Source organism: Podarcis gaigeae, assembly GCF_964106915.1.
Source record: "Podarcis gaigeae genome assembly, chromosome: 2".
Lineage (NCBI taxonomy): Eukaryota > Metazoa > Chordata > Lepidosauria > Squamata > Lacertidae > Podarcis > Podarcis gaigeae.
Genome location: NC_139679.1, coordinates 50470635 through 50487365, shown reverse-complemented (window position 1 = coordinate 50487365; position 16731 = coordinate 50470635). Strand labels below are relative to the sequence as shown.

General features: G+C 41.3%; 1 protein-coding gene across 4 annotated transcripts in view; it reads right to left on the bottom strand.

Moving 5' to 3' along the window:
• Positions 1 to 16731, bottom strand: part of KCNIP1 (potassium voltage-gated channel interacting protein 1) — a 564777-nt gene that overhangs the window by 464409 nt on the left and 83637 nt on the right. The window contains exon 1 of one of the 4 annotated variants that reach the window (XM_083719854.1): positions 13710 to 13983. The exons of the other annotated variants lie outside the window; for them this stretch is intronic. Within the exon in view, the coding sequence (XP_083575980.1) occupies positions 13710 to 13797 (88 nt within the window). The 5' untranslated portion in view covers positions 13798 to 13983. Of the gene's footprint in view, positions 1 to 13709; positions 13984 to 16731 lie in introns of those variants that run through there. 4 annotated transcript variants of the gene reach the window in all.

Genomic DNA, 16731 nt, shown 5'->3' with positions numbered 1-16731 from the left:
ATTTTTATTTATACAGCTGTACTATGCAATACAATAGACTAGAAAATCAAGGAAAATGTAGGGCAGGATGATGGGGTTGGAGAGTGGAATTGCTGAGAATTTTCTAAAGATCTTCCCCCTCCACAAAGGCAGACAAGTTGGCAAGCATGTTTGTCAAAAGGCAAGAACCAATAATTTCTTTGACATTTTCTGGCAGGATACAGATTGGTTAGAATTTTTTTAAAGCCTTAATTCCACTTTACTGATCAGTACTGTGCCTGTGCATAGATGTGTGAATATATATATTAAAGTTAAATTAAGAGATAATATTGCTGTTATTTTCACTGCTGATAATGTGGCAAATGTCTTAGCCCTAGCCCAAATCATTACATAGTGTGATCCAGGCCCATCAGGTGATTAATTTCCCCACTGGTGTGCATTGGGAAGTTCCAATGTACCATTCCCAATTTATGCAGTGAGTTCTCCCATTTAACAGTGTTGGGGATAGTGCATAGTTTTTATGTACCGGTATATTCTGTTCCGAAGGTCTGATGAGTGCATGAACTGTGGGCAGAGTATACCCAGACCTTTATATTCCTCTATTGTGCACACCACGAGCTTCTGGAAAAATCATGATGAGAGGGAAATCAACAAAGACTTTGGTAGCAACTTGAACAAGTCTATAGCATTAGCTTTCTTGGGCTAATGTCTGTGGCACTGTGGGTAAAACCTCAGCGCCTAGGGCTTGCCGATCGCATGGTCGGCGGTTCGAATCCCCGCGGCGGGGTGAGCTCCCGTCTTTCAGTCCCAGCTCCTGCCCACCTAGCAGTTTGAAAGCACCCCTAAGTGCAAGTAGATAAATAGGTACCGCTTTATAGTGGGAAGGTAAATGGCGTTTCCGTGTGCTGCGGTAGTGCTGGCTCGCCAGAGCAGCTTCGTCACGCTGGTCACGTGACCCGGAAATGTCTCCGGACAGCGCTGGCCCCCGGCCTCTTAAGTGAGATGGGCGCACAACCCTAGAGTCGGACACGACTTGCTCGTACGGGCAGGGGTACCTTTACCTTTACCTTTATATGTACCTCCCAGAGCTAATAAAAAAAGTGGTGGCAGTGGGGAGGCATTCCCTTTGGGGTTTCATGTTTCAGAATGCCTTTTAGTTACTTCTGTTAGAAAATGCCAATTTAAATTCCAGTTTTTTGTTTGTTTTTCAAAAACTGAAATGGAAATAAATTCAGGGTTTCTGGGCATCCAGGCTGAAATAAATGCATGCTTCAACATCTACAGTGCTGGGAAATTGCTTCATGCTTAAAAAGAATTGGGAAAGTTAAACATGAACAAAGGTGCTCAGCAGCCTTCCATGGCAACAGGAGGAGGAGCAATGGAGACTCTTAATTTTTAGAGTCAATGTAGCACCATTCAAGACCAGGAACTGGTAACTTTCACACTAAGAGTTAATCTGACCATGGAAGGCAGGCTTTACAAGCATCCAAAATAATCCACATGAATTATTTAGTTTTACTGGCTGAAATGTCATGTTCTGAAGTCAGACAAAATCACAGCACATGCCCTTTTGGCAACAGATTTCATTTCTACCCCACAGTCCCTGCCAGAGAGATAGTCCTCTGGCTTAACACATCTGAATGAGAGATATTGAAAGATCTCAGACCTACACAAGTTGACATCAAACCACCATAAGCTCACAAAGTTCTTTTGGTCCCTAAGCCTAGAGCACCTGGGCTTCTTTTATTTTGTAGTTAAAGGTGAACACTTTCAAGGCTATACATGATGCTATACTAGACACTAGAGTACTTCAGTTCCATGATGAGACAGCCTATTTTTTATCATGACATCTTCCTGCAACATGCAAGCAAAATCATGAGCTTAAAAACAAAAGACTACTTGGCTAGTTGTTTCGGTACATTAACTCTAGCATTATCTCCTGATCTCCTGAGCACTTGCTACCAAGCTTTTAGTGTTTATTTTTATTGACTTGCTTCTTGCTCCTGCTGATGTTGTACAGTTGCAAGTGGGTGTTTAATATATTGAACTTCAGATTTTTTTAATGTATTTTTGTTTGGATACTCTTGCCTTACATTGCTCTGATTTTAATTTTATAAGCAACACACACATACTTATAAATTACATCAGCCCTGTTCTATTACTTGTGTGTATCTCATGTGGACAGCTACCTTCAAAAGCAGCAGGATGGGAAGAACATGCTACATCAAACTGGTCATCATCACCTGTAGGTCCTGCTATATGATTTATATATAATCAAATGCAAAAGGGGGGATGCAATATCCAGCACATACGTAAAACAACAACCAACCTATGTGTACATTTTAGAAACCGCAAATTTTGACCAAAAAATGTGTGAAGCAACCTGCCACTAAACACTAAACCACAGCCTGTCTGACTTACTAAATTGCTAAAGAAATGCCAAGAGAGTCAGCACTGTTAGCAAAAAGAGAAAACTTAGGGATGTACATGCTGGTCACATTAACACTACATGGCTGCATCCTAGAGGACAGTGCCAGCATCACTTAGCTTCAGCAAATGAAGGTCTTCTAAGAGTTCCATCCTCAAAGCATCATTTTGATCAGAACAACTGATGAATGAAGAAGTTGAAATGTTTTGCTACAGGAATCTAACATTTATGTTTTGTTAGTCAGTGTAATAAATATCACATTAGCTACATCACACCAGGATCTAAAACAAACTTGTGTTGTTTGGTGCTTGTACAGGGGTACCTCAGTTTAAGAACAGTCCTGTTTACGAACAATTTGATTTACGAACTCCGCAAAACCAGAAGTAGTGTCCCGGTTTGAGAACTTTACTTCCTTCTAAGAACAGAATCTGAACAGTGGAAGGACACCAGCGGTGGGAGGCCTAATTAGGGAAAATGCGCCTCGGTTTAAGAACGGTTTCAGTTTAAGAACAGACTTTCGGAAAGGACTGAGTTCGTAAACCGAGGTACCACTGTACTACAGCGGAACCTTGACTTATGTACGGCTCTACTTACGTACAATTCCAGTTACGACCTTCAGTAGGTGCTTTGACTTATGAACTTTCCTCTCGATACGAACAGAGGCCTTGCCAGCAGCCCAGAGCAAACCCCGCTGGCTGCAGAGCACTTGTTTTTGTGACTGTGTGGCACCCAGTTCAACTACTGGTTGATTGTGTGACTGCTTAAATGGATAAAAGCTCCCCCCCCCCATCCAAACAATGACTACTGTATCATCAGTGCATGTAAGAGAGAAAAAATACAGTGGTACCTCGGGTTAAGTACTTAATTCGTTCCGGAGGTCTGTTCTTAACCTGAAACACCACTTTAGCTAATGGGGCCTCCTGCTGCCACCACAGCACAATTTCTGTTCTCATCCTGAAGCAAAGTTCTTAACCTGAGGTACTATTTCTGGGTTAGAGGAGTCTGTAACCTGAAGCGTATGTAACTTGAAGCGTATGTAACCTGAAGCGTATGTAACCCGAGGTATCACTGTACTGTAAATGTTAATTTTTTTCATCTACAATACTGTCTTATTTATTTTATAGTGCAGTACATTGATTGTTGCCTTCATTTTATGGATCTATGGTCTCATTAGACCATAAAATCTGTGTTAAATTGCTGTTTTAGGGGGTGTTTTTCATCGACTAGAACGGATCAATTCACTTTTCCATTACTTTCTATGGAAAAGTGCGCCTCTACTTATGTATGTTTCTAGTTATGACCGGACCTCCAGAATGGATTACGGTTGTAAATAGAGGTTCCACAGTACTATCTGTCCTTAATTAAGGGTGGTATATTAATTCTTTAAATAAATAATAATAATAATAATTTAGTACCTTTATGTAACTTGCTCTTTATGTTGCTCACAACATTTGTTCCCAAGTAAAGAAAGGTATTATTTTTATCTTTTTTAATGTAAAGACAAAATCTCATTTGTGCAAACTCCAGCAGAATACAGTCACAACATATCAGCATAATACTGCATAAGCAATTCATTTAATGTGTGTTTTAAAAACAAAACTGAATCATTTCAGATTCCCATTGTCTTAGTTGGGGCTTAGATGCAAAATAAACAGAACACCTCTCAGCAGCAAAAATGCTAAGATGAAGCAGCAGAACTAAGTCCAGGACTGGAAGCAGGCAAGCACACAAGGATGGAGTAGAGTGCATGATGATCAATGGAACTCAGTGCTGCCAATAGTTCAAACAAATTCAGGCTGGCACAAATGCGAGGCCAATTAAGGAAGCCAGAAAAGTGTTTGCATCATTGAAAGGAAGCAAGGCTCTTTTCAAGAGGAGAAAAAAAAATCAAGAACAGCATGAAAAGAAGTGTTGGACCTCACAGCTCCATGAAGCCTATTTGTAGCTCTGTTTCAAAGTGGTCAGTCATCTGAAATAAGGCCTGTGGGGGAACAGGAGAAATTAAAGCTGAGTATATGCCAATATAGTTCAAATTGCCTGTATCAAATTGTCTTCTGCAGTTGCCATTTCTTCAGTCATCCAGTCAAAAACAAGGGGGAAAGCAGCCTAAAAAGCTATGTTTTAACAGTGATACATAGACACTGTTCATCACTGTAATACAAATGTAACAACAACAGCAAAGACCAACAGTGGGAGAAGCCCAATCTTCTTCCAATTTTTCTGCTAACAACATGGCAGCCTTCCTATAAGGATCCTAGTGTTTGTCATATGAGTTTATCCCTTTTCATAATAAGGACACCAGACAGTATAAGAGTGCACACCATAAATTTCAGCGCCTTGCAATTTAGCTACCCCCAGTTCAAGCAGAAACTATAATTTGTGATCTGAGCAATCAAGAACAGCAGAACATAACTCCTTAACCAGGACAAGATAAAGAACTGCCCTCCTAAACTGCAACCACAATTACCTAGTTTTATTTTCCAGCATGCAGCAAACATCTGAGAATGATGGGAGGTGATCACATCAAAAACCAGCACAATGTAGTGGCTCAGGTTTCAAGAGACTTGAGTTTCAATCCCTACCTGTCAGAGTTGTTGTGATTATAAAGAGGAGATATAACCCTGAGCTTCTCACAGTGTGAATGTAATGTTGTGCAACTTAGCCCAGAGGAAACATCTTACACAGAATAATAATTATTCAGAGGCAACATCTTATTCAGAATAATCCAAGTGCAAAGCTACGTTAATGATAAACGCTGACTATAAAGTATCAACTTTTGAAATGCAATTTTATAACACATCACTCTTTGCAGGATTTCAGCTATTTTGGGCAATATGTATTAGCACCTCGGCAATGCTTAGCTGCATTGGTCTTTTCACCACTCTTCTGAAAAGCTACTGTACCGTGCCTCCCATTTAGAGAGTTACCATTAATCATTCTTACTTTAAATCTCGTAACTACTTAAGTTATCAGCAGTTGATGTAGTCCATCCTCTTTCCTTGGAAAGGAAAATATTAGAAAATTGGCAACGCAACAAAATTAGAAGCTTACTGAAAAATGAGAGTAAGGGTAGATTTGTAATTCTATGTGAATTTAAACTTCCCAAGTGGAAACACTCCATGAATATTCATTTCAAGGAGAACACGGACTTACAATCCTGATGTGTTTTCTGCCTGTATCCATTTAAAAAATCTGGAACTGTGCTAACAGCTGTAGACCAACATTTAATGTGGCTGTATCAACCACACCTGGCTCTTCCACAGTAAAATATCTAATATAAACCAGTCCATTCAGGAAACAGCCCATACCATACTACCACTGCCATTCTCCATGACATAAGAGACAGGTGAAAAGAGATAAACACAAGATGAATATTTTTTTAAAAAAATAATTTTTATTAACAGGCCAATCACATCACATTATCCAAATCACATTAGTTCCAAATTATACAGCCAAATTTTAAATTTTGTTGGGGGGTACCCATACATAAAGCTCCGCACGAGTCCAAAACTCCGAACGAGTCCAAACATCACTTATATTACTGCTTTAATTAGACAGTTCTATCCAGTTCAATCCAGATAGTCCTTTATTACTTTCTTTCTCTTCTTCTTGTTATCGTATATTCCTTTTTTTGCGATCTCTGATAATTTTCACAAGCAGACTGAAAACAGGTATCCTCTGTGTGGGTTTTGTACTCTTCAAAGATCATATCGCTTAGGGACAGCCTCTGTTCAACGCTTCCATAAAAAAAATAAAAATCTTCGGTCTGTCCTTTACTTTTCTCAGGCTTGCCAAATAAATCAAATGAATCAGGAGGCTCAAGCTTGCGTTCCAACATTCCTTCTCTTTCGAACAATCCTGATTCTCCTCCCCCTGTCCTTCTTTCTCCGGCAAGCCTGTCTTGGTGAGACGCCATTTTTTAACTGCGTCATAAAAATTTTCCTCTTTCTCACCGTTCACCAATCCTCTCTCCTGTTATAATCCATCCCACACAGTTCTTGAATTCCTGCTTGTGATTAATAAAAATGCAACGATCTTATTTCTATCTGGGGTGAAGGGTTATTAATATCACATCGTGCAAAGAAAAAAAAAGTTTTTTCCTCCACCCCCCCTTCATTCCAAACATACAGTCTCCTAGTGGTGATTCATCAGAAGATTTACTTATCCATCCGTCACTCCCGGTCACAGAGATCCATTAATCAGCAGTCTTATCTCTCGAACATTACTTGATGTATGTGCTTCAGCTTCATTCCAATCATATGTTTCCAGTTATAATTCCGAGCTGAAGCTAACCAGCACACGCTAATTGGAATTGGCGTCAGGAAGATCTGACTTCACTGAGGGCTCGTGCCAAGTGTTCGGCACCCCCATCTCTCGGATCAGGGGGTGCATTGTGAACACCGCTGGCAAGGCAGCGCCCCCCGTCTCCTGGGGGGTAGGAAGACTGCATACCTCCCATAGCAGCCCCTTAATTACCTCGTATGGGTCAGAGAGATGTTATTGTCGGCCATCTTCCAACGCGCCACCTGGTGGCCCCCCAACACAAGATGAATATTGATAGGGTAAGAGAAGAAGCCTGCAGCCAAGGATGGAGCAGTATCACATTCTTTACAACAGGGATAAGAAACCAACAGGCCTTCAGATGCTCTAGGCCAGGCACGTCCAACTCCCTAGAGACAGTGATCTACCCATTGTAATGAGGGCCGAAGGCCAAGGTTGTTGAGCTCTTTGTAGGGGAGGTTAAAGTTGCTGAGCTTTTTTTAGGGGAGGATTCAAAGCTGTTGAGCTTGGGTGGGGGCAAGTTGTTTAGCTTTTTTGGGAGGGGAGGCTTCAGTTGTGGAGCTTTTTTTTACAGGAGGCAAAAGTTCCAGAGCTTCTTTTGGGGGGAAGGGGGGACAATAAACGCTCAATAGCAACAGCACTATTAACTATTAATAGCACTATTAACAAACGTACTCAGCAAAATATACGAAAGCTTAGTAGCGCTAACGACCGCCCAATGCATGTAACAAACGGGCAGAGCGAGGACGGCAGGGGGAGGAGACTTTCAAAACAATGCTTTCTGCTACCGGAGATTGGAAGTGAGCCGCAATCGACCACGACTGACCACGATCACTCGGGGATCAACCAGTCGACCTGTTGGACATCGCTGTTCTAGGCCTACAATTTCCACCATTCCTGTACATTGGTCCTGCCAGCTGGGGCTGCTGGTAGTTGTGAGTGCACCCAGAGGGTTATTCTCTTTCAGTGGACAAATATCTTCTTTATTTAAAAGGTTATATTCACAGCACCTCCACTTCAAGGAAATCAGGTGGCAAGCTTCTAAAAGAATTTTGCCCAAGAGACCGACTATCATCAGAATTAACACTGCATAAGGCAGCTCATAAAACATGCTGAAAGCCATTTAGTCTGAGGGAAGAACTGCGTGGCAGGATCTTTTTTGTCCTCATGACATGGGCATTGCACTTGGATGTTGGATGTTGACTAGGGGATTGAAGTGAGAGAGAGAAAAGAGTGCTTCCACAGATGAACTGCTGTTTATATCAACTGTAACTTGAATACCATATGCTTGAACTTGCTTTCTCCTCATGTGTCATGATTAAATTTTGACCATCTTCTTGCTGATTTTTGGAAGCTGAGAGTCTTTTTGGCTATGGGGGGGGGGGAATATTAATCCAATAAATAAATAAATAAATACACTTTATTACAATTACAATATAGAAATGCTAAAAGCTCCCTGAATGCAGTTGATCATGTTGTTGTTGTTGTTTAGTCGTTTAGTCGTGTCCGACTCTTCGTGACCCCATGGACCAGAGAACACCAGGCACCTCTGTCCTCCACTGCCTCCCGCAGTTTGGTCAAACTCATGCTGGTAACCTCGAAAACACTATCTAACCATCTCGTCCTCTGTCGCCCCCTTCTCCTTGTGCCCTCCATCTTTCCCAACATCAGGGTCTTTTCCAGGGAGTCTTCTCTTCTCATGAGGTGGCCAAAGTACTGGAGCCTCGGCTTCACGATTTGTCCTTCCAGTGAGCATTCAGGGCTGATTTCCTTCAGAATGGAGAGGTTTGATCTTCTTGCAGTCCATGGGACTCTCAAGAGTCTCCTAAAGCACCATAATTCAAAAGCATCAATTCTTCGGCGATCAGCCTTCTTTATGGCCCAGCTCTCACTTCCGCAGTTGATCATACCTACCTGTTTGTCAAACAGTATTGCCTTTCATAGAAGGAGGAGTTTCAGATTATGCCAATAAAGTGCCAAATGCTACATTGGATCACTGACTGAGATAAAGCAAAAATATGCTTCCACTATCACTGATTCCTGCTGATGTTCTCATCACATCTGCAGTTACTTCCTTTGGCTTACTAGGAAAACACAGCAGCAGTTACATACTTGTATAGACTGGATATTTTATAGGATATTTTATAGGAATACTGTACATTGGCCATACAGATTACATATCACAGTTCCTCTGTTATACTTAGTAGAGATCAATCGTATTTGTTACACAAGTACAAAGAACATCCCTTATCACCACAAGCATGAAGGCAGCAAGCATTATAAAATTAATCCAGACATTATATGCTGTTAATTATATTATTACGTTTGTAAATATTACACAGCTCATCTGTTCGCCGGGTGGGAGGGGGAGGGGGAGAGTAGATGAAAAGACTGGGAGGGCTTTATTTCACCGGAGCAGATAATTAGGCAATTAAAATGAAAAGTAGGCAAAAATTACCAGCTGCCAGAAACTTAGAATGCATAATAGAAACTAAACATACACACAAAAAATCCCATGCATTGATCCTGAAGTGGTAGCTTTAACAAGGACTTTCAGGAGCAAAGAAAGAGTGCAGGTTACTTAAGCTACAGCAACTTCTCCAACTTTGAGAAAGAAGATCCCAGATGAGTCATCAACTAAATAGCTCTCTGCTCTTATTACATTATACAAACAATCTCTTTTGAATTATCAACCTTGGGTACTTTTATGGACCTTTTTGAACAATACTAAATAAATAATGGCCAGAATATCCTAAACCTTGGCCCAGGTACTGGTACATATTTCAATTACTGGTTATGCATTTATGGGGAGTGGGCTCTACACACATCTGCTGCGGACTTCCAAGAGGTGGTGGCTCATGCACAGGCCTGTTGCATCTGCATATAGGGCACTGATGAGTTACAAATTCCAAAAACCCTTCCTAATGCAAAGAATGCATATTTCTCCCCCACTTTTATGAGCCACAATGCAGGAGTCAGAAACAGGACTACCTATTTTCCATAGTAGTATTGGTTCAAGGAAGAGATCCTTGGAAGGATTATTCACTTCTAGACTGATGGGTGTCCTCCACTTGTAACCAAAGCCCTGAGCACCCCCTCCTTATCACTGCTGTTAATGCTGCTGCTTGTTCACTTTTCCTGAAGCAAGTTTGCCCTCGCTCTCCTCACTTGATTATGGCAGTGAACAGACAGCTGGGAGGAGAGGCAGAGCAGCCAAGTAGCTTTTGGAGTTCCCTTCAGCACATACCTGAAAATACTGATCCCTGACAGTAGATGACATTTCCCTTCCAGCTGCAGTGCTTTACACCACATCAAATGCCACTTCCCAGAGAGTCTGCAGTAGGAATTGGGGCTCCAACGAGCATTGGTGTACAGCATGCACACCAACACATGCAGTCATGGACTGCAAGTAATCTGTATAAGAACAGCAGTCCATTTACTTGGGCTCTAGGATTTGCAGCTCTTAACCTCAACTTTTACAAGCCATAGCATTAAAACCAGCAATGGATCTCATAGAATGTTGACTGAAAGTATGGCATATCATACTGTGGTTTGAGCGATTTTTACTATTTTTGTACAATTTGTGCTTGAAAGAGACAATGTGGAAAAACATGTCTGTACCACTGGGGTGAAGAGGGTAGGTGGGTGGGGATGGTACAGATCTCTTTGGATCTTCATTATATCCAGGAGCAATCAGTTTAGTGTAAATAAACAGAATATCCTAAGTGTCTGAAGAAGAAACATTTTCTGGAACATACAGTTCTCATCACACCAGGTAATCACAGTTAGTTAATTGTAATGCCATCTTATACCCAGGGCTGCTTTTCTCTTCAAGATGTTTAATCCATTAAATAAGTGTTTATTTGACTTTTTAGTTTCCTAACTTATTATATGAGAATGTTCGATTTTAATTACATCAGATACTTGAGAGACATTTTAAAATCAACTTGTTCCTACTGTTTATGCCTTCCTAAGTCTGCATCTTCCAGTTTGAAAGTCATGCTGCAAAAGAAAAGACATGATTAAAGTTTCAAAAGTTTGATTCCTTGGAGACCACAAACATCTAATGTTTGCAGCTTTGAAGTTGGATGTTGCCAGAAAACAGAAATGACTAAGTCAGAGCACACATCATCATTTCAAACAAGAGATGAGCAAAGGGACCATGATTCCAGTTTTATAAAGCAACATACATTTTCTAGTCATTTGTACTGGTTAGAGGGTCTCACACTCATGCATGACCAATGTGAAGCATAATCTTTAAATTCATTACAAGAACTCATGTGCTGAAGCCCAGCAGGTTTGTAGCTTTAACAGGGGTGTTTAATTCAGAAGCAAGACCATTGTTATACCCTTTATTTGTGCTGGTGTAATAGTCATTTCCTCTTACCAGATCAGATATCTGTGGGAACTGTGGTTCTCTGTCTCAGTGTGTGTACAGGCATCCATCTCTCTCCCTCTGTCTCTCCCTCTCTCTGTATACATACTTAATCATCTCTCTCTCACACACAACTGACACCTGAGGCGATTGATGCGCACACACACACAACTATTACCAATATTGTTTTCAGGGGAACCATAATCATTAGATAGCACAAACTCCATTGTAGTCTCAATACACCAATATCCCAAAATCAATCTGAAGTAGTTCTGCATCCTCCACATGCCTTTGTATACTTCTAAGATATTAGAATTGTAGTTATCAGTACATTTACTAGGCAGCACACATCATTTAACTCATGGGAACTTCTCAGTAAATATCTTAGGCTTAGGCTCAGGCTACACACACACACACACACACACACACACACACACTCTGTCTGCTTGACTTTATTGCATAATCCATATACATAATCACATACTGTATAATAAATTGACCTTTGCACTCCATTGCCAACTATCCTTCACCTTTTTTCCTCAGGGATACTAAATTTATCCTAATTTTGTTAGTGTTGAATGACAAATTTCCTCATTTTTTTGAAGATATCAAAGGTGAGCACGGAGGTTGCTGATCTAATGATCAATCAGCAAAAATTGCATTAAATCAACTGTTTGGAACCATAATGCAGTGAGGATTCTTGGGTTTTCTTGCCCAAGGCATCATCTGGCACTTTGAAAGACCCATATCTCTTCAAGGAGTCCGCTGAGAATTCCTGAACCTTGTGGTTATACCTACCCTCTCTAAGCACCCCAACAGTGATATCTGTGAGAAGATGAAGCAGCATCCTGCCTGTGCCTTCTGTTCTCCCTCAGGGCAGTTGTGCTTAGAGGGGAGGGCTATCATGCAGTTTGCAGTGGTGAGGAAAAGGGGGCCCAATGAGAGTGTCTTGTCCAAGTGTCTTCCGAAACCTTTCCCCTAGGTGGCTGGCACACCTGACATTCAGAAAGAGACCAGCTTCACTGAAGGACAAAAAAGGGGGGGCGGGGAGAAATCACCAAGTTCAAAGTTTTAAGAATACACACAACTTCTTTCCACCATAGAAGTAGGAATTAGTACACTGGTGTGCTGGAAGCCTGAATCCATGGGGGAAGAATGCCACCACTTCTTTTCTCAGCACTGACATGCAATTGTCCAGCATGGTATTTGTCCTGCAAACTTTTTTTTCAGTGTTTCTGTATGAAAAGGCACCTTGGTGATGATAAAGAACTGCCACAGCCTGATAGTTATAACAAGTTTTAAATTGTTTGATTTTTATTTCCCTCAGCTGGCCTTATGCTCAACAGTCTTCATACAATGGAAGGAATGAAACAGCAAGAGAATAAGTAGAGAAACATGGAAATCGTAATGTTTTGTATAAACTGACTTGGAAATCACAAGAGGAACCAGCCATTATTGAATTTTGGAATCTGTTCATTACAACTACAAAGGAATCAAATGAATTAATTCCCCAATCTGTACTAGAAGAGGATGTGCTAATACATTATATCTTGGTATTTGTCACCAGCTGTTAACATACATCCCCAGGTACACATTAAGTTATTTCTGTGGGAAAATAATATCCAAAACAAACACACATTTCCCCCACAACCACTAACACCAAAATAGTACATATGAGGTTTCAAACTTCTCAAGAAACATTCCTTCATTTTTCTGATAATGTACCTAATGTGTTTTTAAAGCTTTATGTTCTTTTATTGAAATAAACTCATCAGGTAACCATAATGAGACTCAACAGCTGTATTAAACACACATGTGATCCTGTTTTTAAAATGGGCTCAAGCCAATAAACTTTAGAGAAGTCTCAACTAGATATTTGAAGCAGTTAAGGTCTGAATGCACAGGACACTTAAGAAAATTAAAGCACTTTCCCTGTTCCTAAAGTTCAGACAAACAAAGGCCAATGAAAATTTCACTCTTTAAATGATTTTTGAAATAAGGCATTGATTTCAATACATTCAGGGACCACCTCCATTCTTTTAGCTGGGGAGAGAAAGGAGAAAGTGGAGGTAAACAGGAAGGAGAAGGCTTTGACCCATCTAAAAATAAACAGATTCAGTGAACTGATTCACACTTCACTCTAGATACTGCAAGCGTGCAAGAATAATAGCTTTTGAAGCAATGCCTGCAATAACTAATGTCCCAGATTTAGAACTAAAGGTTTTTAGAGACACACACTACCACTTGCAACAAGACGAATTCTCAATCAAGTACACTATTAAGATACTAATCTGACACTAGAGCAGAACAGTTTGCCAAACCTTTTTATTTTGTGTACACTAGCAAGCAGTGACTTCCTACAACTGCACAAAAACCTGCTTGTAGAACCAACACCTCCCCCCCAAAAAACATGAATGAAAACACTGCAGCCTGAATGTCTCAGAGCCCACAACTGCCTCTCCAAAGTTACAAACAGTTATGTAAGGCTAACCAGCATCACTTCCATCCTTCACTGCACATGACTTCACTCTAGGAAACAACGTCCCCAAAGGGACCTGGCTAATTTCAGCCGTAATAAAAACCCCAATTGGCAACAGCGGTTCCCCATTCCCCACAGTTTACAGAAGACAGAATTCCTTTCATTACCTTTGTTGAGTGTCCCTGTGATGAGTTTAAAGATGGTTTGGGCAAATTTAACAATTCCATGTTTACATCTCTTCGAACAGTCACTCATGGTTGACCGAAGAGGAGGGAAGCTCTTCTCTCTCTCTCTCCCTCCCTCTCTCTCTCTCTCTCTCCTTCAGTCAAGAGACAGGAAAGTCCCCTTCCAACTTAGATGGTACAGAAGTCTGATCTGAGGTTCCAGTAGCAGCAGCAGCAGTAGCAGCAGCACCTCTGTGCTGAAATGGATTTCTCTAAAGCTTTCAGCGAAAGGTTGCAGTAGAGGCTTGTTTGTATAGTCTGTGTTAAAGGTACAGCTCACCCCAGCAAGATTTTAACCATGCAGCCTACATTTATGCCGTAAGATGCCCTGTGGCTTTACCAATCCGGATGGTACTTGGTGCACAGAGAGCCTCTGTAGAAAGCAGCAGAGAGGAGGAGTTTGCTCATATACCAAGCTTTGCTGACTTACAGGACAGTGGTAATGCAGCAATTAATGCCAAAGTCAGAAGGGGGATGGCTACTGCACTGAAATGCTGCTGTTTAAAGTGCATCTTTCTGCTTTACATCACATTTCTTCCCTGTAACTCTCATTTATGATTTCTGACTTAGTTCTCAGAGACAGAGGAAGTGATTTATCATGAATGAAAAGGGATATATTTTATTTTAAAAAAAACAACATGCAGAAGACTTTGTGCCCAGCACAGAGTGGCATGCAGTAAAAGCAAGTGAAATTTCTCTCACTGAGATTACCGTGTATACAAACAATAGCTTGACTTCGAAAGCCCACTGCAGGGTTGGATGCCTCTGCCAGCAGGAGTTAACTAACTACCCAATGACTAAGAAGACAGAGACTGCTTCTCAGAAAAATCTTGCCTACTTTTGAGCATAGCTGTCAACTTTTCCCTTTTCTTGCGAGGAATCCTATTCGGAATAAGGGAATTTCCCTTAAAAAAAGGGGAAAGTTGACAGCTATGCTTTTGAGTTCCATTTCCACACCAAACATACAAGTTGCCACTTACTGTCCTTCTCAGTAGCCCAACTCAATTGTGGCACATGTATTCCATTGTGTGCCCAGCGACAGAGTCTCTGTCCACTGGGGAGTCTGACTAACTAGGGTATATGAATAAATGGACATCACAACTGTCTGGGATTAAAAAGGCCACAACTTTATAGATTTCAGAGGTAGGCAAATCTTTGGCATAGACATTGGGCATGTATCCCTCTCAGCCCCGTAGTGCAGGGTCTGTGGCACGACAGGATCTGCTTGGGGAAGAGAAGGGGCCATCGCAAAATGCAGGTTTACATGGATGGCCTGACCCTAAGTGCTGAGGAAGCTCCATGGCCCAGTCCCCACCCGCTTCAGGCTCTATGGTCTTCCTTCAAGACGCCTCTAATGGGGTGCCCTGTAAACGCTGCCGCTGGAAGGGGGGGTGAGTCACCACTTCACACCCCCCCCCCAAGGTTAGGAGATAGCCTAAGGATTCTGCCCAAGGCCCAAACCACCAAAGTTGTGCGTAGCGCTGTGGGGAAGGCAAAACCTGAAGTGCAGGGGAAATTCCTTCCCAGCTCCAAATACGGCAACCGTCCAAAGACCATAGCAAAGCCCGCTATGCTGGAAAGAAAAGGGGCTTAAAAGAAACAACATAAATGTCTAAAGGGAGGGTTGCACAGGTGACGTTCCTGGATGACTGCACTGCAGCCTTGGCTTGCTTTTACGCCTGGGAAACGTACCTGAGGGAAGACTGTATCCCTCAGGTCCACCCCCCAAACCCCTCAGGCTGCCATGGATAGGCCAATTTGAATAGTGGGCTTGGTGGATTGCCATGTGGGTCTGCGGCAGCCAGGGAGCAGAAGCAATGGCCACTGAAAAACGGTGAGGTTCCACGGGGAGACGAGGCACTGAGGCCACAACCGCCACCATGGAGAGAGGTAAGGGGCCATTTCTATCCCATGCTTCCTCTGGAAGAACCTCATAAATTAAGCAGGTTAAGTTGCTCTTATCATTTCAAGAAAAGCTTCACCTGCTTTTTCTGATTACTGTCAAAGACACAGGGGCAGGAAAAAGAAACTTTACAATCTTGTTGGGTTTTGGCAAAATGCAATTACAAAATAGTTTTGGCTTGGCATTTACAGAAGAAGGCTTCTCACATCCCAACAACTATAATTTCCCCAGTTGTTTTGTTAGATACATAAATCCTCTCACACACCGAAAATCATACAAGTTTTATGGAAAAACTGTCTGGGGCAGCATAATATCTCCAGCTCAATAATAGGTCTAACTTTTTGGATTCAATGAAAGGTTGCAACTTGAATGGCTATTTAGAAGTTTGGTGCTTTTAACAAATGCATGCCATATATTTCAGAAGTGAATATTCTCATGCATCTGCTGTAGAAACCACAACTGTTGGATTTCTACTTGCCATTTAGTTATTAAACAAGGTAATAACTCTCTTTATGTATTAGAAAAAGTAGCTTTATGAGATACTGAATACAATAAGACCATAATCTACCAAAGGTCCCTACTCCTACCAAGTTTTGTTTTGTCTTTTTTTTTTTTACTTTGAGATGGATGTTTGGTGAGGAGAAATTGACTGCTTTTAGGAAAACGCTGCCTTTTCTTGTCTGTGTTTGCGGGGGGGGAGAGTATTTTGCCTATTTGGCAGAGTAGGGGTGAGGTTCTGAGCATTGCCAGGGTTTCCCTTCTGTGAAATTGGCATTTTGTGACGCCCATTATACTTTCTTTGTTTAAAAAAAAAAATCTCTGGCATGAGAGTAACTCAAATGCTGTGCTAAGAAAATATGAATTCTGGAAGCAATATAAACATGAATGTTGGAACATTGCATATTTATATATTCTGCATAATTTGGGCTCTGTCCCTTGACCATGAAAAATCTTACTCAAACTTTTTTTCTTTAAAAAAAAAAAAGCAAATATGCTCTAGATGTTCAGTGCTGTGTGCGCCCTCACATTCTGACCTTTTTACATTGTGTAAGAAATATGAAA